The 27,959-nt window shown below is 51.6% G+C and overlaps 1 protein-coding gene across 3 annotated transcripts; it reads left to right on the top strand.

The window, feature by feature from the left end:
* Nucleotides 1-56: 56 nt before the first annotated feature.
* Nucleotides 57-27,487, top strand: CD40LG (CD40 ligand). Of its 3 annotated transcripts, XM_029997536.2 has the most exons (9): nucleotides 58-213; nucleotides 16,521-16,617; nucleotides 18,510-18,572; nucleotides 20,185-21,029; nucleotides 22,868-23,005; nucleotides 24,179-24,224; nucleotides 24,526-24,582; nucleotides 24,884-24,946; nucleotides 26,954-27,487. In XM_029997536.2, exons 4-9 carry the CDS (start codon nucleotides 20,874-20,876, stop codon nucleotides 27,325-27,327), a joined length of 834 nt encoding a protein of 277 aa, XP_029853396.1. In that variant the 5' UTR covers nucleotides 58-213; nucleotides 16,521-16,617; nucleotides 18,510-18,572; nucleotides 20,185-20,873; the 3' UTR covers nucleotides 27,328-27,487. The 3 variants fall into 3 exon arrangements, with proteins under 3 accessions (XP_029853397.1, XP_029853396.1, XP_040975129.1); XM_029997537.2 differs by lacking the exons at nucleotides 18,510-18,572; nucleotides 20,185-21,029 and having other exon boundaries at nucleotides 57-213; XM_041119195.1 differs by lacking the exons at nucleotides 58-213; nucleotides 16,521-16,617; nucleotides 18,510-18,572 and having other exon boundaries at nucleotides 19,179-21,029.
* Nucleotides 27,488-27,959: the final 472 nt, after the last annotated feature.

Below are 27,959 nucleotides of genomic sequence, written 5' to 3'. Positions count from 1 at the left end.
CAGTGCGCTGAATTCAGCAGCTGCCATCTGGTACTTCCCACGGTTATTTTCGGTTCCTTCTCTGAATGCAGCAATCATGGTGGTGACGGGAGGAGAAGGGACGTGGGATGTACCCGTTTCAACAGGTTCTGACTCCCCGAATGCTAGCGCACCTCTGCAGAGACCGCTCCGAAGGACGGAAGGACACATGTGGGCCGGGTGCTACATTCTCTGGTAATTTACTGACCCTGTGGGAAACCACAGTTTGCCTCCATTTGGGTACCATTTCTAAAGCTCTAGTCCAGGAATAACTTCTTTGCACAGATGGTTTTTTCTCCTGTCTTTTTCTGATGGGCAGGTGAGATGCAAGCTACATGCTCTGTGAGCCCTGTTCAGAGACTAATGCAGAGAAAAATACTCAAGTGTTTGACATGCCTACCCTGTGAAGAGTCTGGGGCTTTTTTTAATAAGCTGCAGGAACTGTTGTACATTTTTTTGCCATGCATGTCCCAGGACACAGACATTTTCTTCCGCGTGTCTCGTGTTTGCAGGCGCCTTGCTCTGCCTTCTTGTGTGGGATGGCCCTGGTCCAGCTCCTCCTCTGATGGTCAGATAAACCTTGTGGGTGGCTGGGAGCAGCATAGCTGGCTTAGCTACTCCACCCCATTTTAGTCACTCATTAGTAGTGTTAAAAATAGTCCCAGACTGCAATGACAAACAAGAGAGATTCTTTTGCTATTAAAGAAAAACCTAAACGTTTTAAAAAGAAAACAACAAAAAGCAAAGGGCAGGAATGCTACTGGGTAACTTGGCCACAGTTTATATGGCCTCTTCTGGGTGTTTGTTGCCTTTCTTCCCCATCAGCCTAGCTTTCTGCTTGAAGTCGGTCTAGTTCTGAAATGTCCCAGAAACACAATGGAGGTGTGACCGTATGTTTGCATTTATCTTATTCCTAATTTTGGATGAACAGCTGAAAGAAACACAAGTTCTCCCGTGTGTGCTCGGGCTGGAGGTGGCAGCGCTTTGCAGGGGAGCTGGGCTGTCTCCGGGGTCACTGCGAGAGGGGTGGCCAGCCCCAGCCCAGGGGACCACCAAGTCACAGCGATGCTAACAGCGATGGCACCTGGGAAAATGGTCATAGCTGGTCGCCCTCACCCTGGAGCTGATATTCCTCATCCCTTTTGGAGAAGGGAACCCAAGCTGCTGTTGCTTATGTTTTTGTTCAGGTGTCAATTAATTTGTCCCATCACAGGTGAGAAAGGGACACCTCATGTACCCACGTGGCATGTAGCCTTTGGTAAACACTTGCTCATCTCTGGAATTTTTGACTGTCTTGTGGTTTTTAAGCCTCTTTCCTAGCAGGCTCTGCCAAGCAGGACAGTCCTGCTCCTGGTGAGGGGCTCAAAGTCACACAGCAAGGCTGAGATCTGGCCGGAGCATGTCAGCATTACTGAATTTGTAGTTGTTTGAACTAACGGTGTGATCTGGGCCCTGCACAATGCTGCAAACGTCAGGAACTAGAAGTGATGTTTGCAAGTGTCCAAAATACTTTTTCTTTTTTTTTAAAGAAAAATAGTCTCAAAAGTGGTTCATGTGGGAAAGTTCTCAAAGCATTGAAGAAAGCAAGCAGTTTGGAGGAAGACTAAAGTGAACTGATGGCATCCTTCCCCCCGGCACGGAGAGCAGAAGCAGGGGTAGGAAAGAGCTTGCCATCAGCCCCGAGAGGCTTTCGCTTTCACTCACGAATGTGACAGCTCATTCCTGGATAGATGAGCTCCCAAATCCCCCCAGGAAAATGGCAGCCAAACCGAGCTGAGCCCTTTCTATCCCTTTCTGAAGGGCTGGCTCTGCTTGCTTCGTTTCCAAGCAGCCTGGAGAACCTCGCAGGCTGCCAGCCCTGCCGCTGGGTGCGAGGAGCCTGGCAGGTTGGTGCCGCTGCCTGCGGCCACCCCAGCTGGAGCCGCGATAAGGAGGGGAACCAGAGCCAAACCTGCCCGCCCCATCGGTGCCTTTGCTCAGAGAGCACAGTGTTCTGCCAGCCTTTTCCAAAGCTGGTGTCAGTAAAAATGCCCCTTACTGGTTGGGGGTTTTTTGTGTGTATTTGTTTTGGGTTTTTTTTCCCCCTTGGGCAAATTTATGACTAAGTGACCACGTGGCCTTGGTACAAATGAAGGCAAACGTGAAACAACTAGGAGAGGTGATTTCCTGGGAATGGTAAAATGTGGTTGCACCACTTTTTGTTCTGGGATGTGTTTTCCTGTACTGTCTGGTTTAAAACACTGCATGTTTCGGGCTCAGGGCTCTAATCCACTTAGCTGCTGATCCACTGAGACCTTGGTACTCCTCTCTGAGTTATCATGTATCGTTACACTGGGAGGATTTCAGCAGAGAACTGGTGCAAACCGGTGGTTTTGGTGCCTTGGTTGCTGGGAGGAGGATGCTTTCCTTGTTTCAGTATCACACACCGTGTCGGAGGGCCGCCTGTTACCGCACTGGCAATACTGCTGTGCAAGCAACTCGGCTGTGGTCATGTCATACAGATCACAATTTCTTTGCTGAGGGGGTGCAAAAGCAGCTGAGATGTGGGAAGTCAGCGGCTGGGCTGCAGCACAGGACCACGGGGCTCTCCGGGCCAGCTCAGAGGATGCTTTCAGGTGGGCTGGAGCCATAACGGAGCTGGCTGACCCAAACTGGCTGTGAGGCAGCTCAGGTGTGGCGTTCCCCAAAAATGTGGTCCGGCGAGAGTCCCTCAGGTCCCCTCTGAGCTGCCGTGAACCCGGCTGAGCTCATCGGCACCCACGCTGCTGATTCACGCTGCCCCTGCAGCCGGGCTTCTCGGCGGGGGTTAAGCTGGGTGCAGCGCTTCCCGTGAGCGAGGCTGGCCCCGCAACGCCCTTGCACCCCAGAAAGGTGGCTGCTTCCCCGACCTCCATCCTCACCTCTGTACCCCCATCTCCCCCCCATCACCCCAGCCTGGGCTTTGCAGGCTCCGGGTTTGAGCCTGAGCAGAGCAATTTGTGTTTTCCCCATCTCTCTTTCTCCACATGGCGAATGCTAGGTACAGCACGGGGCTATTTAAATATCATCAAGCAGTATTTCATACTGAAACACAACAGTGTTTCGTCTCCTGGTTACTACCTTTCCACCTGAGATAGGGACAAAGCAGCAGCTCTCTCCTAAACAGCGCAATTAAAATAAAAAGTTTCTATGCTCAGCATTATAAATCACTCAATTAGCTCCCAGTACTGTATATTTACCAGAGAGAAGTGTCACTTTAGGTAAATCCCTCTGCCAAATGGAAAAACAAATTGAGCGGATGGAAGGAAACTGAATGTACCGAACACCCAAAGGGCATCTCTGGTAACTGAGCACAGCCTAAAATAATCCTGTACTCGCTGCCTGTCGCACGCTGTCTCCCTGTGCCTGGACGGCTGCGAGTGACTCCACCGGCAGCGGAGAAGCACCCCCGCACGCATGGGCTTCATCTGTTACCCGTGTTTGTAGGCTCAGAGATGACCCAAGTCTTGCAGATCCCATGAATGATGTGGTCAAGGGACAATCCTTTGATTTGGCCTTGCAGAAGATCAACCCTTTCTTGGTCTTTAAAGATTAGTTCCCATGAAAGCCTTGAAAGTCTATTTGTCTCAACGTTTTGTGGACCCCATCCAGCTACTGGTCCCACAGAGCAGCCCCCACATCCGACTGGGTCTGGTTGTGGCTCTGGAAACCAAGACCTCTGGATTTGTGTAAGTTGTAGAGAAGTATGGACTAATGCAGACGAGCCAGGTTCTCAGGGGGGCGGGGAGGAATGATATTGCTTCTTGTGAACTACCTAAATAACATCAAGTCTCAAGTGTGTGCCGGATAGATGGTATTTAACAAAAGTCGCCATGTGCAGCTCACCAGCGTGAGGAACGTTGTGTGCAATCTGGGTACTGTACTCAAATCACTCCAGAGAAAAACACAAGGGCTAATTAAAAATGATGGGCAATTAGGAAAGTCCTCCAGCTGGACTTTTTGATGCATAAAGGAGGGTTTTTTTAAGGTAGAATAAGTAGAGTTTAAGGAAAATCTCCTGGCTTTAGTCAAGCCGTCACATAACTAAGACATTTGAGATGTGTGATGCTATCACAATTCCACCTACCTTGCATTGTTGGTGCTGGATCAGTGCCATGTTTTAAGAAAAGATTAACATCGAAACACTCTTTCCCCTGCTTCAGGTTGCACCAATAACTGCTGATTGTAAGTGTGCAAAGAGCAGCCAGGCATTATTTTTCTCGTGAATCATAAAGGTACTTTACTAGAAAAACAGCATCAAAGACTGCGCCGCGTTGCGGGTACGCAGCACCCAAGGTCTCTGCATAGCATGAAGGTGAGTGATTTATTCTGAGTAAAAGGGCTGGGGCAGGAAGGGCAGGGGGTACTTCCACTCTGCTCCATGCAGGATCTAAACACCATCTCATTGACTTCTACATTTGCTGACAGAGTGTGAAACAATTGCCCAACGCCTGCCGTGGGCGATTTGGACTGTTTTTCTGGGTTTGTCCAAATATGTAGGACGAGGATCACGGTTGCACCATTTGTCTTGTTTCTTGCAAAAAAAAATAGTATGGAGGAGTCAGTTTATTAGATGGATTTAAGGCGTAAAATCCATATGCATCATCTGTAAGATGGCTTATTGAACAAAGCTGGTCAGCATGTGACTAACGCCTGCCCACACCCGGGCAGGGCTGGAGGATGAGCTGGGTCTGACGAGGAGGTTTCTAGGTCTGTTGTTCAAAACACGCTGTTATGGACCGCTTGTCTCACAGGGACACCTATGGGATGGTGCAACGGTGGGGAAGATCAGGAGGCAAAGCCACACCGGAGCCCACAGCCACGGGCAGGCAGCGAGTTGAGGGGTGCACCACGCATCGTCATCCCGCAAGGCATCCCTGTGCAGCATCCTCCCAGTACAGGTGCAAGCGGTGACCCCCGTTCCTGCATAGAAACCCATTGTCTGCCCACAGGCTGTGTCATGGTATCCCAAAAAGTAGGTGTTTTTTTTTAATTTTTCCTTGCTTACACAGGAAAGCACCTGGAAATACTGGTGAGAAGTGGTGGTTTGGGAAGCAGCTCTGACATTATCCCGCAGGGTGCTGGTGCTGCCTGGGCTGCAGCAGGCTGCCAGGCTGGCCTTATTCTAGGCAGATTTCCCACACTGACAGGCTGTAGGGCACAAAACAACCATATAACAGTGACTAATGGGAATTGCTGCCCGTCTCCATGCAGAAACACTTGGGATGGGAGGGTTTCAGGCAAATAAGAGCCTTCTCTATCGCTCCTCCTTGCCTGGGAAAAATGCTTTCTGTGGCTTTGCAAATTGGGGAACGCGGTAACCTAGAGCCAGGTTTACTCCCCTGCGCATATCCACCCCCCTCATCTCTCACATACACAGCTGCAGCACGCACAGAAATTTGCTTTAATGCAGACTGAAAACCCAATGATCTTCTGGCCTGATCCTGGCTTTTATGCTTATGAAGACAGATACAAACTTTCTCACATGCAGCGGTGCATCAGGAGTTTAAGCTGTGGCAATCCTGCTTGTGCCTCCGACTTTGTTTATGTCAATAAGAGCAGGAATGTTGCACATCTCTGCAGGCACGACGAAAGGAAAAAATTAGTGCATCTAGTCAATCTGGCTCAGTTTGAGTGGTTCTGGGATTGTGGTCTGAGTCTTTTTTAGCAATCTTGAAAGGAGGGAGAGAAATCTGTAATTAAATCAATACATATGTAAACGAGCATCTGCCACAGAACCAGTTTAGCTTCTTTGTGTTAAACATGTATTTCTGTTGATGCGTTATTTGTGACATAGTCTTTGTATATAAGGGTGTTATTAAATTGGATTTTGGCTTGATTTAAACAATTAAATGAGTCAAATCATTCTATGCATTTGCAGGATTTTTTAAGCTGTTATGTTGGCTCTTGATGTGTGTTCTTGAGACTGCCTCTCAGCTGACAGCTACTTTTATGATTTATGATTATTCAGAAGTAGGTTTGGGTAAATTGTGCAGCTGATAAACTGTCGGGGTTCGTGTTTTCACTGACCAAATGTGGTTGGATGTGAAACTAAGAGCCCTCCTCGCAAGACTTCTGAAACCTCAGCCAAAGCAATGGCTTCAGTAACTTCAGTCCAATTCTTTGGTGGCTCTAAACTCAAGTAGCTCTATTTCAGTCATCTGGCATAGAGTAAAAATATTGAGAGCCTGAAGACTTCATGGCATGAAAGAAGATATTGTTATTTGCCATGTAGGAAATGAGTCTGGTCTTGCATTTCCTGAACGCTCAGCGCTGCCAATTTACTCCATGGATAAACACAATCCATTATTCTTTGTTTCTTTTCAGGGCCTGGTTCAGAGCTTGGACCTCCCTAAATCTCTCTTCAAAAAAATTATTATATTCCTAGCTGATCTCTTTGGAAAAAAAAAAAAATCATATCAGCCATTTTGCTGTCTGCTATCACTCATTCTGCAGTGACACTCCACGGTGTGCAGGGCTTGTGCATTGGATTTAGGTGCTGCTGGTGTGTGGGTGGCAGGGTCAGAGGATGAGCATCTCTTCTTCCTGAGGTGTATACTCGTTTCTTCCTGAATTGGGAAATCCAGCTGTGTCAGTATGGCTCCGTCAGGAAGGACGCTTGGTCTCGCCTCGTTAGATATATATTTTGGCTCCAGCAGCTTTTCACCACGGGTGCACAGTCCCATGTGTCGTTGGATCATACAAATGCTGCATCTCTCTTCCCTTTTGCAGGATATTTCTCTTTATCTCCTGCCTTGTGTTGCTTCCACCACTGCCACAGAAGGAGAGTGGGAGCAGTCCAAACAGCAAGGGTCACCTTTGGCTGCTTTTGCATATTATAGCACTCGGAGATTATTAGTGCTATTAGCAGTACTTTGCATGCCTGAGGATATGCAATGCGTTTGCACATACGCAGTTAAGTTTGCCCCTGGTTTGTGGGTGGATTCATTGTACTGCTGGTGCTTGTGATAGATACACGGTGCAGCTCCTGGGTGACAAATGCCATGTCATGATGCTAGTATGGTAATTCTAGGAGGCTTCATTAGGATCAGGCTCATCTGCTGTATAGATGCCCAGAATGAAAAGCTGTTCACTGATCCCGAAGACTTTAACATTTGTCACGCTCTGCTGCTGCAATCTTTGAACATTACATTTGCTGTATAGACACCAAAAGACACAAGAATAAGAAATGGATTGAGGCAAGTAATACGAATACTACCATTTTGCCTGATGATAAAACAAGAAGATATTTGGAAAAGCCACCTGTGGTGCCCAGTGGAAGAGGGATAACGCAAAGCTCATGCATGCTCCAGGCGCAGTGCTTTGCAGATGCCTTAGTCCTCAAATAGAGGCAGTAACAGACTGCATGCAAGCCAGCTCTTCTTCCAAAGGTCCTGGCTCCCACAGCTAATGCTGCTACCTGGGGAGCTGCACTCTGTCCGGGAGCTGCCGTCAAACGGTGCAGTGTGGGAAGCAAACTTCCCACCAGGTTTAGCTTGAAGAAGTGCTACATTACTGCACTGCATCAGCAAAACTAGTGAATTCCCACCGCTAAGGAAATGAAAACTGTAGAGCAGCTTGGCAAGGATCAGACAGATGGGTGAAACAAGGGAAAACAAGTGTTTCTGTCACAGTGTGTAACCAAACTGTGGTGCTCCCAGCTCAGGGATGCTGTGGGGGACAGCAGTATGCACAGATCTCTCCTAAATGCAGCCGTCTGGATGCAACCTTCAGTGTAGGAATTTACAAACAAGCTTCGATGGTCACAAGGTAGGTCCTTAATTTCCTTGGTTATCGGGTACTCTTGGAAGTGGGCACTGGATCTTTGATCCTAATGTAGGATGGCTTTTATGCCTGGTGTCTCCTGAGCTCCAGCTGGGCTGGGCTGGCACTGTAATCCAGCCCTCAACCCATGTAATGGTGTGCGCTGAGCATCATGCAACCCCATCCTGCATCCTCTAACGCTGTGTGTGGGAACGAAAACTGCCAGTCAACGTGCTGCCAATCCAGGTGAGCCTTTCTGCCCTGCCACCACTGAACCCTGTAGGGACCCAGCAATGCAGGAGTTGCATCTGCCGATTGCTTCCTAGGCCTTAATCAGGTCCCAGAGCTGCTGAGCGTTGGGGCTTGGTGTTCACCGAGGCTGTACGCTGGGCTGATATACAAAACGCTCAAGGGCTCTTCATTAATTTTGTATGTTAATATCCCCAGGACAGCTATGCAATTTCAAGAGCATTTCATTTCCCATGCAGAGCTCTGACCTTTTTCCTACCTGAGGCATAATTTTACGAAAGACTTGCTGGCACCTTGCCACGCAGCAGGAAGCCACCACGTTGCAAAGGATTGTAGTGGCTGCTGTTAGGGAAGAAATTTCCTCCTCATTCTGGGAAGGAGGAGAAGGTTGACCCATCCCATGAACACCAGTTATCCACAGGCTGTGAGAAGGACATGGGAGCAGAGGCTTCAGATGCCCCACGATCCTCCAGGCCACGGTGCTGCTCCTGTGCCGTGCGAGAAGGGGTAGGCACGTCCCCACCTGTGCGAAGTGGTTGTAAATTGTGCTTCCTCCTGAGTCCTTATATGTAGCTGGAGAGGGATTTCTCAGTGTTTTTGGAAATCTGCTCAGAGGAAGGAATCGGTTGCTGCAGAGCTGTTTGGTGTTATCCCTCTTCTGACTTGGAAAAGTGTCCCTGCATCAAGGTGGGCACCGTGTCTGGAGCTGGCATGGCTCTGCGATGTGTGCGCCCAGTGGGGCTTCGGTTTGCGCACCTCAGTGTACACACAGCCTCGGCCTTGACCGTCCCTTACGGGTAGAGATGGTTTCAGCTCCAGATCCCATGGCATGGCCAAGACAGCCCACATGTCAGTGTGTCCAGGTGGGTTCCCACACTCTGTTCTTCAGAGAGAGTACTGCAACTTGCTACTTACCTTGACTTCACTTAGGTGGGGTTTTTAATAAAAGCAGCTAGTTATTTTAGGGGGTTTGTAGAAGAAGGAACATCACATAGGCGTTGTGGTGGTGTCTGTGGTTACCTGCCTTCTCCTCTGCTGGATGTCTTGTGTGATAGTGCCTTTGGCCGTGACCAAAGAGAATCTGAAGATCCTGGTCTGGATTTCAGAAGGGGCAGTGTCTGGCAGCTCCTGAAATGGACTAAAAGCACATAGTTGGGTCTAAGAGATGCCCATTGTCTACTGTTAATCAGATATGCCCTTTCCATATGGTTCTTTGCAGGCACCATGAACGTCAAGCTCCATCCTCCTGGGACATGCCCATCCATCCTTGCCATGCAGGGAGGAAAACTTGCTTTATATCTTCTTCCTTTGAGCTCAGGTATGTGAAGGAAGTGATATGAGAGCTCTGGGTTTGTACTGAAACACTTGCAGGATTATTTGAAGACCAGGGCTTATTCTTAGAGACCTGAATCGTGTGCTTCTACCCTCTAGGAGAAGCTCAGTGGTTTTCTGGCAATAGCAAACCAAGAGGTCATTTCTACCACTAAACTCTTCTGAGGTTGTTTTCGGCAGCAACTGGTGCTTGGAAAATGAACCTGGTAAACATTAGAAAAAGATTGTGTAATTGCCTGGTTTTGTGGTTCGTTATAGCTTTGCATGGGTGGGCACTGTGGTGTGAACCTACTTTCAGTTCCATTGATGTTCTTGACTTGCAAAACTAAAGCAAAAAACCTGAGTCCCCTTTTCAAAGATCCTGACGACCGCCCCTGAGGCTGCACGCTCTGCTGTTATTTCACACACTGCAGGAGGGAATTGGGGGAAATTCTCCTTCCTGCGCCAAAGCCAGGCCGTCGCTTAGAAACTGTCTTTGCATCATGTGGCACTGCCACAGACCTTCACGGTCCGGGGGGCCGATTAGTAGAGACGGGAGTTGTGTGCGTGTGGCAGCACTGAGACTCAATATTGCACTACGTAATTATTAGCTGTAGCGATTCAGCTCAGTTCTTTGAGAATTAGGGTGAATTCACTGGAATTCAGGAAGACAGGAAGGGCAGTGATGCTCCTTAGGAACGGCATTGCAGAGTGGGAAGTGAATGGGGCTGTGGGAGGGCTGGGACCTTGTGGTGGGTTGACCTTGGCTGGCTGCCAGATGCCCATCCAGCCGCTCTCTCACTCCCCTTCCTCAACAAGAGACGGGGAGAAGATAAGATCAAAAAGCTCATGGGTCAAGTCAAGGACAGGCGGATCCCTCACCAGTTACCACCACAAGCAAAACAGATTTGGGGGGGGAAAGGGAATCTGCTAATCCTGCAGCCTCACCTCAATATACAATCCACTCTGAAATAATATTGCTCTGAAGGTTAGAGCTGGCATAATAATTTTTTTCTATATCCACTGAATATATCTGGCTGTTTCCATCTCTGGATCTTTAGTCTTCCCAGCAACGGAGACGCCTCATTGCACCAGTGATGAAATTGAGACCAGTTGACTTAGCTAAGGTATCATAAGCAACCGGACGCAGGCAGCAAGAGAAAGCCAGCGTCCTGCCTTCCAGATCTCTCCACCTATGTGCCCAGGTGGCAAAGGCCAAGAGGATCCATAGCCCAGCTGGCTCCTGGCCTGCGGTACGGCATTGGGAAGCTGATGCTGAGGGAACCGGCTGGGATGCGCTCTGGGTTTTCTTTCCTTTCTCTCAAACCACTTAGCCCCGTTTCCAGTACAGTTCCCCCAACTTACTGTCACCGGGCTGACAACACTCAATACTTACGTGGGTAGATTTTCTTGTGGCTCAGCAAAATGGTAATAATTTCTTGACACCTGCACGTTCTTCTTCCCTTCCCTGAATACTGGGGGGAAATGGTCCTTTTTTCTGTCCTTATGGTTAGTGCCATTTGAGTGTTTTCCTTGACAGGGTGTTTGGGGTTTTTCTTTCACTGTATTTTGCAGCAAGTGGCCATTTCAGTGTGCAAGCCTCTCTGATTGCATCACATCTGTGTGATAGTTCCCTCCAGGTGTGCAGGGGTTTTTTAGGCCAAAGGTTTTCCACTTCAAAATAAACGTTGCTTTTCTGCTAAAAGGGAATTACAACTTCAGGGGTTTGGTGACTCATTGAAGCAGGAGAAGGAAAATGTGTGCCCCAGCCTGGGCTTATGTGGAGCTGCTCTGGAAAGAAAAAGATGTACCCTGAGCAGTGTTCGCAAGTCCCCAGGCCAGCTTTCATCAGCTGACATGGTGACAAGGTGGGGATATGCTGCCTGGGACTCTGGCTGAGCCTGGGCATCAGCAGGAGAGCCGAAATCCCATGGCTCTGCAATTTGGTGTCGGGATCTGTCCCCTGAACCCATAACCAGCACCCACCCACGAGGCACATAGCTCTGGGTCAGATTTATTATGCGTGAGATATATTTGGAGGAGTCTTTTCCAAAGGAAGCTCATTCCTCTGGTGTGACTTGATCCTGGAGGACCTGCATGTGGATAATCATCTTAATTTTAGTTTTTTAGTCCCATCCCCTCCTAAATCAGAGTGCTTGAACAAGTCACGTTTTTCTGTAGCTCTCCAGGAACTTTGTCCGCACCTTATGGGAAACCTCTGGGAAGGATGAGGACAGCTGACTCAGCACGCTTCCTGGGGGGTTTCCAGCCACCAGCATGGTGGGACAGGAGCCGGAGCAGAGCTCCCACAACACGACGCAGCCGAGTGGGGCCGGAGCTGGGTGTGGGGGTCCCAGCACAGCAGCCGCCCTGCGGGAGCTGCCTGGGTGTGCGCCTGGCCCCTGTGGTAAATGTGAGATGAGCTGAGGTCTCTCAGCCCTCTGTAAACAGCCTGCGGGCTGTAAACTCCGAGAAGTGCCGTGAGTCTGCTGGTAAGAGTGACTTGTACCTAGAAACTGCAGCAGATTTGCTCCTAGCGTCAGTGGGACGCAGGAGCTGGGGCTGCAGCATCTTCTGCCGTCGCATTCCTGGAAGGACAGGAGATGCCCTGCTTGTGCATCAGGGCTGTGATTCAACTGGGCTGGAGCGACTTCTTGGAAATGCCTCTCCTCCGGGCTGAAAAGGGCAGAGGGGAACGCTGAAGCTGGCATATCCAATGCTATACCATCACTGGGTGCTATGCGTGGCCACATCTATTGACCTCATTACACATTTTCAAGCGTGCAGCACCCTTTGCAGAAAGGATGCTTAGCACAGACAGCTCAGCAGGGTTTTTGGAGATCTGCAGCTCTCTGGGCAGTGACCAAAAAAAACTAAAAGCGGGTCTTCCTGGTGACAAGTGTGTCTGGCTGTGATGGAAATGGTGTGCCAGTGGGCAGGAGAGCTCGAGCTGCAACACGGCCTTTTGTCACTGGTACCTGTGTTGAAAATGAAGTATCTCCCTTGGGAAAATGAAGTATTTGTGGATCAGCTTGTCTACACAGCAACCATGGTTTTAGCTTTCTCACTGTTTAGAAAAAGAAACATCTTAAAGACTCCCATGTCAATGCTTCTGGTAGCACTATCCCACTGCAGCACTGCCATGGGAAGTCTCCATCCTCCATCTGGTGCATCCCCAGAGCACTGCAGGGAGAGAGACTCCTCGGCCTCGGAGAGCTTGACATTTGTCATCGTGCTGCCACCATTTGCCTCTGCAGAAGCCCCCCAGGCTACTGGGACTGCTGGTGTGGAGGTGGGAGTTTGGGGCTGAGCCCATGGTGCTCCCAGCAGCGCAGCGCGCTGGCCGACCAGCCATCTCTGGCTTTAGAAGTCCTGCAAGTGTGGTGCATGCCGGGACTCCACTGCGGAGGAAAGCAAAAGAGAAAATCAATTACTGGTGTGTTTCAACACTTCCACTTACCACACACAGCTGCCTCTGCACTGCTCTAGGCATGAATTTAGTAAGGCGCAAGCTAGGGCTGGGGTGCTGGTGATATCCTTGTCCTTATGGCCGTGTGTCTCCCCCGATCTCTGCAGCAAAAGCTCCTTTGCTTTGCAGTGCTGGAAAGAGGGAGCAACCCCAGTGGCCAGGATTTATTCCAGGAGGTATCTTCCCATGCTGGCAGGATGGTTTCCATAGCACCAGGGATGCCTTTCTTCTATTTCCACTTTTGCATTTGTTGTTTCCTTTTAATTTTGCTAGCGAGGTGACGCTGAGCTGATCTTGCCGCTCAGGTTTCTGTGCACAGGCGGTAGTTCCTGCAAAAGGGATGCTGTCCAACCCTGCCCAGGGGTTGTCCTTGCCACCGTGGCGGTCCGTGAAACCAGCCAAGTGGGGTCAGAGCTCAGCCCGCACCCGGGCTTTGCACCGCCTCTGGTCACAGCATCGGGGCTGGCTTGGGGCTGTCACTTGCTCTTCCCCACCATGGCTGCCAGCACTTCGGTGGAGCACACGCTAAGTCAAACCTGAGCTCTGCGCCGGCCCTGCTCCCACGGACTGTGGGGAAAGTGGAGGTGGCCGGAGCCCGAGGAGACACACGCCGGCCATGGGGCCGTCCAAAGGAAAACCTGCAGCTGAGGTCTGTTCAGACAGAGAAATTCCTGAAACATCAGTGCTTTATGGAAGTTGGACTTGCTCTCTTCTTTAAGCAGGTCTTGTCCCTGGCCTGAGCACTAAGAACATTATTCTGTTGGCAGCAGCTTTAGTTTGCTCTTCTCCCCACAAAACCTTTTGCTCTGCAGCCTGAGGACTAGCCAGAGCTGTGCCCACATCCCCGAGGCGCAGGGCAGGCGAGGCTGCATGCGTTCTTGGCTGCAGGGCTCCTCCGGCATCACCTGCGGAATCACATCCCAGCACGGAGGCCCTCCGTTTTTAACAACAAATTTCCAGGTGGCTGTGTGTGGCAGGGATGCAGGGATGGACGGGGCAGGGAGGGGAGCCAGAGAAGTCAGTAGATGGCAGAGTTGATTTAGCATCTGCTCTCTGCCATGTCTCTCGCAGGGTCACAGGGATTTTACGATGGATTTGTTATCAAGATGATGCTCCAAGGCTTGGGCCGTTGCAGCCTGGCCTAGGAGCACGCTGTGGCTGGGGCTGCTGCGAACCAGGTGCTCAGGGAAAGCATTCACACCATCGTGCTGCAGCAGCAAGAGGGCTGGCAGCACGCAGGGAGAGGGCTCCTTGCAACGCCTACGTGCCTGGCTCAGAGCATCATGGCTTACGTACGGTGCCGAGACGAAAGGGCTGTGAGTTACCATTGCAGTATCTGTTGCATGCCACTGAAGGTGATGCTGCTCTGCCTTTGCGTTGCTTTGCAAGAGATTCAAGTCTGGTTTTGCTGCCTCCAACTGTGCGTGCATCAACTTGGTTGGGCTTTCAGACCAAGCGTTACTAGAGAGCGTGGCTGCATGTGGATTTCCACCCGAGCACATATCCATCCTGCCCCCAGGCACTGCCTTCTCCACGGGGGTGGTTAGTCCCAGGCAGGGGCTGCGGATTTTCTCCCCAAAGCCCTCAGGTCAGAGCAGTGCCCCTTGTCTGCCCCCCACCCCTTTGGCTGTCACCCTTGCTGGTTGATCTCCTGCCATCGCCAGCAGCACTGTCACTCTCTCTTGCTCACCTTGGGGCTGGGCATGAGCCCAGGGGGATCCCAGTGATCCTGAGGGAAGAGCACAGCCTCCCAGGGGATTCAAAGGTCAACAGAGGGAGAGGGGAGAAATGACAGTGAAGGCTGAAAGGGGATGCAGTGAAGACCCACAGAGGTGATTCTCGTAGTGGTGAAGAAAGCCCTATGATGAGAGCCTTATGGAGGTTGATGTGTGTAAGGTTTTGAAAAAGATGAGTAATTTGCATTAATATTGCCTTAGCTGGGGGATTGTGGTTTAATGCAGGAGAGAGAAAGGCAGAAGATTAAATTAGTGGCTGCCAAATCAACCTGGGAGATTGCCCATCTCTTGATAATTTCCAATCAGGATTCAGATGATTTGCTGCAAGATGTGTCGGTGCCACGCAGCCCCGGTGGGATAACCAGACACGGCCAGCCCAGGGCTCAGCCAGCACGAGGGCTCACTGCAGACCTCAGCTATGGAGGGAAAGGCTGTGCAGGATGGCAGGTGATCCGGGTTGTGTCGCACCCACCTCCCATGACAGAATCCACCTGAAATCCTTGGGGTCCCATCCATCCCACCACTGCATGTAGCATCACCTCCTGAGCTTCGGGCCAAGAGCTGTGAAGCCCTCCTTAGGGCACAATGCAAACCCTGACCCACGGGCATGTCCCACCCGTGTGGCCGGGGACCCTCACGGGGTGGTGGGAGCCAAGGGCTGGGTGGTTCTGTTGGGGCAAAGGCTGGGTTTGGCCCCGTGGAGCTCAGCAAGCGCTTGGAGCTGGCTGCAGCAGCGTCTGCCGGGGGCTCAGCCCCACAGGGTGGGGAGGAATGGCAGAGTCCCCCCTCTCCTCCCGAGGCTTTTGTTTTGTTTGCGAGTCCCACACGGATGCAGAAGATGTGGTCCTGGCTGTCTTTCGGTCCCCTCCCGACGGGGTGGGCGGGGGAGGAAGAGGCGATGCAAAGGCGATGCTGGGACCCTCCCCACCCACCCCATCGCGCCGTGCCGTGGGAGGCAGCCGCTGGCGTCGGCAGCCCCGTAGCCTCCCTCGGGTTTTGCTTTTCCCTGCTCCTACCCTCTCCTTTTGCAACATGAAAGGGCAGAGCCTCGCCAGGGTGTTTCACTGCGGCTTTGATGGTCGCAGGCCCCCGCACCCCGTGCCGGGGAGAGCTGCTTTCGGCACTCGGCTGAGTGCGGGGGGTACGCACGGGATGCTCCCGCTCCCTTCCGCTGTGACTCAGGCAGGGGCAGCAGGGGCTTGTTTGGAAGGGCTGGGGCCGTGGGGCTCCCCGCGCCAGGCTCTATTTTTAGGAAGCTGGGAGAAGTAGGTGCAGCCGTCACAGCAAGAAGTTTCTAGTGCAATTTGTGGTTTCACAGCTTCGGTAAGGCTCAGCATCAGCAGTTTAGAGGCCGGGTGCTCTCCGTGGCTCAGCATAGCAAGGCTGGCATCACTGCCCAGATGTGCAGCCCAGATGTGGCAGGAGAGCCACATGTCCTTTGGGGCACTCCATCCTCTGTGGGGTCACTGGGGCTTGTTCCTCTGCCTTTCCCTGCTCTCCACCCACCTCAATCCTCTTAGGAAAGGCCAGCTCGAGGTGTGTCCATGAGTGGTACCGCAGGGTGGGGAGGTGAGGAGGGACGGAGGAAAGGGGGCACAGGGGATGACGGCCCTCGGAGCAGGGCAGCTCAGACAGACAGCAGCACCCCAGTGCCATCCCTTGCAGATTTTCCCATTTCTCTTTGCTGCTCTGGAGGGTGGCAGAGAAGGGGCAGATGTCCCCTCACATCTCTGGGGAAAATGCAGTGGAGATGGTGCTCTACACCCTGCTCTGATTTACCTGCTGGGCAGCGGGAGCCTGGGACAGCTTGTGTTCATGTCTGCTGGAGCTTGGAACTTTTGCTGACCTCCACATGGGTGTCTCCGTGGCTGAGGGCCACGGCGAGTGATGGGGCTGCAGCCTGCCATTACCACCATAGTGGCTACAACCACCATCTTCTCTCTTTTCTTCCACAGAGAGACGTGACCGTCACAAATATTGACACCTTCGTCTGTCCCTGAGACTGCTTCTTGCTGCTCTGGACTCCAAGAGCTTTCTCTCATTCATACCAAGGTAAAAAATGAAGGGAAACTGCAACGCAACCTTTCCTTCTCCGGATGCTGGTGATGTTTTCTGTGGTGTTCTGGCTGTCTGTTCCCTCTTCCTTTATGGTGATGGGGTTGTCCTGGAGACACGAAAGCTCAGAGAATGCAGGAGAGGGAAAAATCTAAAGAAGTAGCAAAACAAATGGTGGAAAAGCTCACATTTCCTTTCTGCCCATGGCCCTGTGTGGAAGGGATTTAGTTTAGGTTTCTCTCATAGGTTCCCTTCTGCATCCCTCCCACAGCATCACAGGCAAACTCCTTTTGTGACTCAGAATCAAATCTTTTTGAATGTATTGTTCTTAGTACTGCACAGCACCCAGCTTTTGTTAATTGTAAAGAGCATGTGGGGTAAGCAGCACATTTTAAAGAGCTAATCATGAAACCACAGCAGGCACCCCCCCCCAAAAAAAATATCACTCTCTTCTCATCAGCTTTCACCTTGCTGCCTTCAGAAATGCTCCCAGCCTTTGACAGATCACCGGGGCAGGCAACCGGATATTTTCTCAGTAAACAAAACTCTGAGTGCCGAGTACGAGTGGAGACAATTTGCTGATCAGTGGAAATACCACAACTAGGTCAATAGGAATGCAAGCGATGGATCACATTTTCCCATCGTCTCACCCGGGGGTTATCTGGCTGGAGGAACTGCCAGTTTGGGTTCACAAGTGGATGGGTATGGTTATGTTCAGAGGGTTTGAAGGGTGAAAGAAAACCCTCTTGATTTCTTGGTGGTGGGCTCATCACTAGGTGAAGGTGTGACTTCGCCTTCCCTGGGGTTATCCCATGCAGGCAGACTCTTCCTTCTGGTGGTGGGTCCTCTCTCCATTGCCCATCGTCCCTCTGGACCATGGCCTTCTTTCCCCAAGGCTGTGTCCTCCCTCTGCTATGCTCGCCTTGTTCTTACAGCAGCCAAGTGGTCAAGGATGTGCAATCATGATGCTACCTGGCCCTGGCATAGCATAATGTGGGATTTGAGGATTTTGAGTCTTTCCCCCTATCCCTGCCATCCACGTGAAGCAGTGAGGTGGCAACAGAGCACGTCCCCAGGAGCCAACACCACCACAGCATCTCCGTCCTCCTGGGCTGCCTGGCTCTGAGCAGCAACGGTGATGGGACAGCCCGACAGGGTTCTGCCTTCCCCAGAGCTTGGTCAGCACCTCCTGGTAGATCTGGCACTACTGGCATCGACTCCTGTCTCAAGCCGGAGAAGCCTCAGGACCTAGTGGTGCGGGGTGGAGGACGCAGATGCCGAGGGCTTGCTCCCTGCCAGCCGGGGCGGCGAGGGGCTGGATTGCTGACGTGGAGCAATGGTTTCCTGATGATGAGCTGCCAGCCTGCCCTCCCCGCTGACGAACCTCTGCCAGGATCCCCGCTGTCATATTTTCCACCCAGTTTCTCCCGTCAGGGTGCTGGTGACTAGCGACTCTCAGTTTCCTGGTTTGCAGCTCAAGCCGGCCAACCGTCCAGTGATGTTTTGTGCTGGGTACCCAAAACCAGAGGCTTTCCCCATCCTCCTCACCGAATCCGGCAGCCCCTCCGAGGCTGCCGGCGGCTCCGGCTTCCCCAGCAAGGTGCATGCAATGGGGCTAGCGATGCGCTCGGGGTTTCCGGCATTACCTACAGGTTCTTCTCATTTCGGCGAAACAGTGATGGGTCGCTATCCAGAAATGGCTTTGAAAAGGTTTTGTCTGCTGGGGACAGCCAGGGTTCGGGAATAGCTGTGTAAAACCTCACTTGCTGCTCTCTGCAACACTCATTGCTGTGGTTTCACACATTATCGGCTGCCTCTCAGTCCCGACACTCAGGATTCGGGGAAAGTATTAAATGATGACTTCTCATGTCGTTTTGTTTCTCATGTAGAGACTTCCCCCAGATGTGAGTGTTAAATGCAGAGGAAACTTTGAAGAGCCCTGGAAAATGCCGGTGAGCGCCATGGGGCTGAGGCATGGGGTGAGGACTTTGGGGAGCGGGCGCTGGTCCTCACCGTGGCCTCGTGGGCCTCAGCTGTGTGGGGTGTCCTTGGGGATGTCCACCATGAAATGGCTTTTTGCCTGTGGCAAGCTCGCCGTGACCGGGACAGTGTGTAGGAGCTTGGTGTCAGACCAGACCGCTGTGAGGAGGCCAGGACTGGCCTTTCCAAAGATAATACCAATTTTAAGATAAAAGGGAACAAAAGCAGTGGCTTGGCAGTGCCCCCAGGCTGCGTGTGGGCTTGGTCCCATGCACAGCAGGGCTGCAAGCCCAAAGGACCGGGACCGGGTCCAAAGCCCAGTGACGCCAAGGGGACCCCTCTCTTGCGACCCAACACTGTGCATCCCCAACACTGTTTGGATCACCTCGCTGCTGCCAGGAGGATGCTCCTGTGGGAGCTGGGAAGCCCTGGTGAGCTGGACAGCAAGGCAGCCCTTGGATGGTGAGGGTGCGTGGGCAGCCCTTGGGGCACGGGCATCCATGGGGGGGACCCCATGGGCCACTCTCTCCTCTGGAAGGCAAAAGTGACACTGGGGGACTGGCCCTGGAGCTGGCAGCCCCATCCTAAAGCTCCCCTTGTCGCAGAGGGGTGATAGTCCTGGCACGGTGAGGGGTTACACGGCTCCCAAGCACCAGCCAGGGCCTCAGCCCCAGGCTGTCCTCTGCCCAGCTGCCAAATTGCTACCCACGAAGACCCTAGTGCCATCCCACACTTGTGATTTGGATGCTATATTTAGGAACATGGTGACCTGCCAAGGTCAAACTCTTACTTGGTTGCAGAGATGTTTGTGCTTTGTTACCAGCTTTTGCATTTGCAGCTCACAGCGCCCTAACCACACAGGACAGGATGCGAGAGAGTGGGTAGACAGTAAAAGCGAATGCTGGACTCCATCCTGCAACACTCTGAGCAGCCCTGACAAGGCGCTGTGTACCCTCCTTTCCTGGGGCTGCTGGCGAGCAGCACCCTGCTGAGCACCCCACTGCTTCTAGCAGGATCCAACCCTTTATTTGCTGCATGCACATCTGATAAGAACATTGCCTTTAGCATGCTGCTTTCAAAACAACTTTACATGATGGGTTGATGACTACCTTCAAACCGGTGCCCCAGCCCTCCTCACAGTACATCCTCACAGCCCTCCTCCTCTGCACCCCAAAAGAAACCCAGATTTATCCTCTTTACATGGAGAAAAGGAGGTCTGTCCCTGTTGCAAGCAGTGAAGACCCCTCTGCATTTACCCTAAATTATTTTATCGGTGGTGCATGGCTGCACAAGTGTTGGATGCTTGAAGAGCTTGGGGGCAGGACCTTGCCTCCCTGCTGCTGACTTGAGAGGTGTGGGTGCATAGAGGGGACATGGGTTGCCCAAAGTTGCATGGTGGTGATGCTGGGAGGTCAGCTGGCAGGAGTGCCCAGCATCCCCACCAGTCCTTTTCATGCCCAGATACATAGATATAGGTAACATGGGTAAGTAGGGACCGGGTCTGAGGTGGCTTGTGCCCTTGGGTGCAGGGTGAGCACCTCACTAGGGTACCAAGAAAGCTGCTTAAAACTTGTGTCTCCAAAGTGATGGCCAAGCACCAAGACCCAAAGTCCTGCTGTCTGTCGAGGAGCATGAAAGCCGTGCCCACACTAGGGTCGCAGTGCCCATAGAGATGGTCCTTTCTCCAGCCTACCCAGGCAGAGACTTCACCCATGGGGAGCACAAGGGAAGGCCAGAAACCAGCACAACCCGCCTGCCTCAGTCAAGCGCCTTCACTGCAAAATCATCCTTCTCATGAAGGAAACAGGGGGCAAAAAGCCTTTCTTCCTCTTTTGAGAAACAACCGACTTTCCGAGTGCTTCCTAGCCCCTGGCATACCACAATGTTGTTCAGCAGCTCTGTCTGTGTATTCATGGTCTTCACTTCTTTGAACACAACTTGCCATGAAACTTTCATCCACAGCAGGAAAAAAAATCACTAGCACATAGTCTGGACTGTTTCGAGGGCAAATATGAATATATGGAATAAGAACCTCTTTCTGCTTCTGGTAGAACGGTAGGAAAAAGTATGGAAGTGCACCAGAGAAGAAAGTCTAAGCAACCTTTTTTGTTGTGGGACATGGTAGTGAACAAACCTACCCACTACGAAGAGTTTTTTCCAGGAAGTGTAGGTTGCTGCAACCTGTATCCCTTGAGCAGCGGGTGCTCACACAACAGTTCTCATGCTACTTGCAAGCAGCACATTTGAAGGAGCCCCAGCAACGTGCACGGAGGATGAACGAACCCTACAGCCCTGCAACGCCCCGACCCATCAGCAGCACCTCGCCCAGCACCATGAAAATGTTCATGGGCTTCCTCGCTGTATTTACTGTAGCACAGACGATTGGGACCGTACTCTTCTGTTTGTATCTTCACATGAAGATGGATAAGGTAAGTGGAGAAATAAAGTTGTCTCTGCTGGATTGCTAACGCGATTTGCCTTCAGCCGTGGCGAGATGTGCTCACCAAAAGGATGAACGTGGTAGAAGATGATGCTGGCCACAGGAGTGGCATTTATTATACCCGTGTTCTCATTTCTGCTTTAATTTGCCACTAAGATGTACGCTGAGGAAGAGATCTGTTCCCTTCATTAACAAGACGAGAATGGATCAATCAAGAAGAGCTGTTAATAGCAAAGCTGGCAGTCAGTGGCCAGTCTGGGGAGAAGAGAGTGTGGTTTAAACACACAAGTGGCTATTTTAGGCTTGTTGGTGGTTTTTTTTGTGCCGTAGCACTTGGCAGCACGGTGACACTAATTGCGAGGATGAGGCAGTCCAGAAATGAAATTTTTTTTTTTTTAGTGTTTGCGTGTATGAATTTGACCAACATCTCACTTCAGATGCTGTCTTTCTGCTCAGGGAAGAAAAGACTGGATCTTAGTACTTTGTCTTTTTTTGAAGAGACACAGTATCCGTGATCCTGTCCCATACTTGGGACAATATTTGCCAAAAAATTAAAAACTGAAAAGCTGTTTTTGAGGTTGCCATGACTGCAGCCGCACTGCATGATGCGTAAAATGACTGATCTAAAGCTGCTTTCCTCCAAAGCAGAAAAGACTACCTGCTAAAGAAATGAAATGCGTCTAAAACGCAGAATGAGTTCTTACCAGATACAATGATAAGATTGTCATTACTGATTTTTAAACATGTTGCCTCAACTTAAATTGAAATTTAAGTGCATGACCTCTGATCTTCAAGGATCGAGAGCAATCCTGAGCTAGAGGGGCTTAAAAATCAGGGGAATGGAAGGGGACTTCACGGCACAGAGGCTGCAGCCGGGGGTGAAGGGTTGGGTAGAGGATCCCTGGCAGAGCGAAACGTGGCTGCACGGGGCCGTGGCGGAGGATGAGAGGCAGCCGAAATACAGTCACAGGTGGCAGGAGAATTTCAGCTGCCTTCAGAGCTCACGGCAGCACTTCAAACCCGACCCTCCACATCCCAGTGCTGCCTGCGCTGAGTGCTCTGCCGGGCTGTGTGTCCTCACGTCCGTCTGCACTTCTCTTTACTGTTTAGCTGAATGTTAGGTTTTTACGAAAAACAAGTGTAATTTCAAAAATCAGTATTTTTATATATTTATATATATTTTTATGTATTTATTCTTTTTTTGGCTTTCTGATTCTTTTTAATCTGATTTTTTTAACCTGAGGCTCTTGGCAGAATTCAGCCCTAACCCACAAGTCCTTTTGGTCTCTTGGCAGCTCTTTTAGTCAATAAGCTAGCTGAAAAAAATGAAAAGCCACCCTGCATGGGCAGGGCAGCGTGGGGCTGAGCGAGCACCCCAGCTGCCTGCCGGGGCCACTGGGGCAGCAGCAGCGAGCCCTGAGCCACTCATTGAGATTTCTGTGCTGCTGTCTGTAAATGCAGGCGAGTGGGTATTTGCCACCTGCCTTTTGGAAAAGGCAGAGTGGGAAATTTAAATTCATTATCAAGGTGGTAGAAAATAGGAAGGGATCCTGAGCAATCCTCCTTTCATCCAGCATTGCCAGCAAGGGTCAGCCCCGTGGATGCAATTCCCGGTGGATGCGGGTGCAGGTGCTGTGCCGGGCGGCTGGTGGGAGCACTCGGTACCTGCAGTGTGTCTGCCCGGCTCATCCCGATGCTGAACAACTGACCCTGAGCTTTCCAGGCTGCGATTTATTGCTGGCAGGAATACAGCGTGGCTCCGCTGCCAGCTGTTGCAGGTTTCCCACTAACATCCCATTCAACCTTTCTTCTCTCTCCTGCCGGCAGATGGAAGAGGTGTTGAGCTTAAATGAAGATTACATCTTCGTGAGAAAAATACAGAAATGTCAGACAGCAGAAGGTCAGGAGTCGACATTATTGGACTGTGAAAAGATTTTAAAGGGCTTCCAGGACCTCCAGTGCAAGGTACACTGCTGTCAGGAGGATAAAGACCCCATTGAAGGTGGAGGGGGGCTCCCAGAGGCACACACACAGCTTCACCCCAAGCTTTTTTTTACCTTGGGTCTGTATAGCACATGCCCTTTTTTTACACTATATTGCTCTCATTGAAAAATCTCATCAATTTTTTTTCTCAAAACGGTCTTGGCCAGAGCACGTCCAGCTGCGGCATGCCGAGGGGTGCTCGGGGCTCACTTTGGCAGGGATGGAGCTGCAGCCACCGTGGCTCTGTGCTTTGATCCTGGTCTGAAAAACATTGATTTTCTGCTGTCTGGCACCTTGCTCTGATCCTGTGCCGGCTGGCTGTGAGGATGCTTGCAGCCGCCTGCCGCTGGGAGCACTTTTACACCCACGTTGCCCAGGTGTCGATGACGGCGCACGGCTTGGGCCAGGCGGCACGGCTCCTGGCAGCCGGTGAGGAGGAGGAAGATGCTATGCAAATGCCACCCTGCGGGCTCAGGGATGGCACCTCCAGCCAGTGCAGCGGCTCCTCACATTTGGGTACCAAAGAGCCAGCCTGCACTGCGATGTCCTCTTGGAGCGGCTGAGGGCTGCCCAGCCAGGGATGAGGTGCTCTCAGCCTGCTCAGCCCTTGAATTCGCTGTTTAGGAGTGGCTTCGCTGGCCAGAGCAGGCAGGAGAGGGATATTTCTTCCTTGTCAGTGCCCAATGGCATCAAATGCCTCAGCTAAACCTTCAGGTTTGCATCAGTGCCCAGCTGACAACAGAAAACTCTGTCTGAGATGGGCCCTGCTCAGCAGTCCTGAAAACCCCCTCTTGTAGGCTTGCTGGGCAGCATCTACAGCATCTCTGACATGGTTTTAAATGAAAAGGAGATTTTTGTTTGTTTCTTTCTTTTTTTTCAAATAAACTTTCCCCATCACATCATTTTAATTGCATAAAACCTAAGATCATAAACCCTACAAACCCCTTGCTGCAAACAGCTTGGCAGCCCATGGCCATAATGTGATCCTGGGGAAAGTACTGGCGGGACTCTGCGGTTTCGGGTACGCTCTGCCAAGAGCTGGCAGAGCTGTTGGGGCCAAACAGCACCAACCTGAGCATCCTTTACACAGCACCTTTCAAAATCATTGATTTGTACATCTTAAAAAAAAAATAAATATTTTTGCTGTTGTTACAGGACGGGGGAGCCGGCAAGGGACAGCCCAAGTTTGAAATGCAGAGAGGTGAGTTTCCTGGGGCCATCCGTGCACCCGTGGCTTGCTAGGGGCAGGAGGAGTAGGTCGGCCTGGGAAGGGGTTTCCTTCACCTTGCGACAGCCCGCTGGTGCCCCAGGGCACAGCACGGAGGCAGGGGACCGGGTCGGGGTTTGGAGCATCCCCATGGGAGTAGGACTGTGCACGGCATGGGGCTGGCAGAGGGAGGCACTGGGCATGGCTGTCTCACCAGGGCAGGTGGCTCTGGGTGCCGTGTTGCCTGAAGTCAATGAAAATGAATTCAAAATTAATTGACCTTTTTGCATTGCAGGCCATAAGCACCATGAGCATCTCCATTTGATGCACAAAAACGAGACGTCCGTGACAGGTAAGGGGCGGGCACATCCAGGTCCTGTTCCCACGGTGGGCAAGGTGGTACAGTCTTTATCCCTCTTTATCCCTCGGAGGCTCCACCTTGAAGGCAACTGAGTGTCTTTGCTGAGCAGAAGCCAGATCCTGCCTCACTCAAAGCTGGGGGTGGACTTTGGAGACTGTGTCTCTGAGCTGGATTTGGCCCATAGAGAAATATCAAGGGTGGGAGGTGCCGCGGTCTCTGCAGAGGAGCTGTGCTGCCGGAGGGGAACAGCGGGTGCCAAGGCATCGCTAACACCGACCTTTCTGAATTGCAGCGGAGAAGAGGCAGCCGGTTGCAGCCCACCTGGCAGGTCAGAAGAGCAACAAGGTAGTCTCAGGTAAGACAGACCCGCTCGGCACTGCCTTGGCCAGGGACCCAGTGGGTCACGGCAGTGTGCGTCCCCCAGCCGGACCCTGCAATCCTGCCCCATGGCTCTGTAAGGGTAGGGACAGGGACAATGCAACCCCAGCATGAAAGCGTGTCCCCAAGACACAGCAAACCTCCCAGTGGTCACGTCACCACGTGCTCCTGTGCCACATGGGGTTCACGCATCCCATGCCAGCCGTCCTCAGTAGCCTTACATACGCCTTCCTAGAAATGCACCGCAGTGGCTTAATCTTTACAGTGTTTTTTTATGAGCAGAAAACTATTTCTCTTTGTATTTAAGGAAACCAACCTCTCACTTTTCTTTTGGACTCAAAACACAACGCTTTTGCTCTCCTGGCCATGTCTTGCCGCGCTGGCTGCTGCGGGAGGGCTCTGCTGGCATATTGTATCTGCTGATCTAATCATCCTCCCACCTGAAGTGGTCCTGGTAGCAATATGGGCTGGCTGATGACTTTACAGTCGCAACATAGATAGCTCCAAACTGATTTAGGCAAGCTGCACTTATTCACAGCTATGGCCGCGTTAGGTTTGAGAAACGCACGTGAGTCCGTTTGCATTCGTGCATCCCTCCGCGCAGACTGTGGTTGCTCTCGCAGCTCCATCCACCAGCGTAGCCTTAGCATAGGGGCATCCTGCAAGAGCAAGGATTACCGAAGTGAGTAAGAGCTTGCAAGGTCAGTCTCTCAATCTGGCAAAGATTTCGCAATCTGAGCACTTTTGATTTAATTCTGGAGTAACTGCCAGTAATCTGCAACTGCTCTTTCCATCTCTGACGCAGCATTTCACCCAGAGCTCAGTCTACCTGTGGAAAGCTTAGTGTTAGATAAGATCAAAGAAGCAAGAAACTCACTGCATTTTAAAACTCCCTGCTTAAGCACTTGCTGAGCCTATAAAGCAGGTTGAGATTGCCCCGAGAGCAGCAGCTGCCTGGAGCTCGATTCTGAGCCTCGGCAGTAGGGCACAGAGGAAACATCCCGGCGGGATGCACGGGCATGGACCATGGGCTGCGTGGCTCCCCCAGGACCACCCGTGCCACCCCACTGCGGGGACTGGGACTCTGGGCTGAGACGGTTGAACCCGTTATTCCCCTTGGAGCCAGGTTGCTCACTGTCGCTGCTCTCACAGGTGTCCCTGTGGGCTGGGGAAAGCGGAGGGCCAAAATCCCTCCTGGAGGTCGTAGCTGAGCTCAGCCCCTATGGCCGTGGCTTCCCCGTCTCTGTATTGACTTATCTATACTGACTCCAGCAGGAGTGTGTGTTCATGCGCTACTCTCTGATGACACCAGTAGTGCCCCAAAAGCCATGGAAGTAGCAGGTCTGCGTGGGCAGTGGTCCTGGCGGTGGGAGGCAGCACTTGCCATGCAAAACCCTTCCAGCTCTGCATGCTGCCGGCTGGGATGTTCAGTTTTGTGCTTCCTTGGCAAAGTCTCGCCTTCTGTGGAGGCCAAGTGGAGGAGGGACTTTGACGGAAAGGCAGTATCCGGTTTGGGAAAACTATCTGCCCCGGGATGGGTGCCTGTGAAGATAGGAGCTGCAGTGTGTTTTGGCAGCGTGTTGAGGGCTCGGAGGCTGTGCCACCAAAAGCCATGAAGAGAGCAACCCTACAGGGGTGGACACGGGGTGTTTGGCTCACGGTGGCAACTGTGTGCAATCCTCCACGCTAAGAATTTCCACTTGGTTGGATGAAGGAAGCAAAATGCTCCTTTGCTCGCATCATTGATTCAAGGGTGTCAAAGCCTGTGACCAGAAACATGGATTAAACATGTCCTGGCCTTGGGGAAGGGGACCTTGCTCCCCTGGGCTGGGGATGGTGTCCTGGGGTGGGCAGGACCCACTCCCGCACCCTGCAGCAGGCAGAGGCTGTGATGCCAAATGTCTGTAGGGTGTCCCCCCAAAATCAGCCTACCAAACTGGATGTCTCCTTCTCCCAACTCATCTGCCATGCTTTCCCCTTACAGTGCTAGAGTGGCAGACAACGACATATGGCCCCATGAACAACAGCTTGATATCCTACCAGGAGGGGAAACTGAAGGTGAAGGAAGCAGGGCTCTACTACATCTACTCCCAAGTCAGCTTCTGCACCAAGGCAGCGACTTCGGCACCCTTCACCCTCTATATTTATTTGTATCTCCCCATGGAAGAGGACCGGCTCTTGCTGAAGGGACTAGACACACACAGCACCTCCAAGTCTCTCTGTGACCTCCAGTCCATCCGGGAGGGAGGTGTCTTCAAGCTCCGGGAGGGTGACATGGTCTTTGTCAACGTGACAAACTCAACACAAGTGAACTACAGCCACGGCAGCACCTACTTTGGCATCTTCAAGCTGTGGTGAGGAGGGGACTGACCTGAGCTGGGGGTCCAGCCTGACTTCGTTGAGCAAAGTGGCTTTCCCTGTTTCCCGTATTTATGTTCCTCTGCCTCTTTGGTTTTCTTGTTTCTTAATTTGTATATTTTGTTATTTATTAATGAACACAAACGGAACAAAGTTTGAAGCTGTTGTTGTCTGCACTTTGCTTTTTCTTTCATTGCCAATGGTTTGGTACATGCTGGTGTTGTGTGTCTGAGTCCACCATGCCCTGCGTGCCTGGCAGGGTGGATGTCCCCGTTATGTCACAAGAGCTTTATTTAGCAAATTCTACCATCAACGTTTCTTTCCTAACAACGTAGGATGGCTCAGGGTAGTACTCCAGCCAAGCTAGGTTCATACATATCTCCCATACCAATCTGCCTACAAAACATCAACGGAAAAACATTAAAAGGCTTAGGAACGTCTCCTCTAAAGGAATCAATCAGCCAAATGCTGTCCGTATGTGCTAGCTGCTGGTGATGCATCGTTGCCACCCTAACTGTCTGCTTTATCTTGAGAACTGCCTTTTTTCCACCCATGCCTATCTACGAAACTCAACCAGCCTTCTTGTTTAGGGTGACACTGCCTTGGTCGTGTTCACGCTCGGTGACAATTGC

This window comes from Aquila chrysaetos, chromosome 21 (genome assembly GCF_900496995.4).
Source record: "Aquila chrysaetos chrysaetos chromosome 21, bAquChr1.4, whole genome shotgun sequence".
NCBI classification, from domain to species: Eukaryota; Metazoa; Chordata; class Aves; order Accipitriformes; family Accipitridae; genus Aquila; species Aquila chrysaetos.
This window is presented reverse-complemented; position numbering and strand designations above follow the sequence as displayed.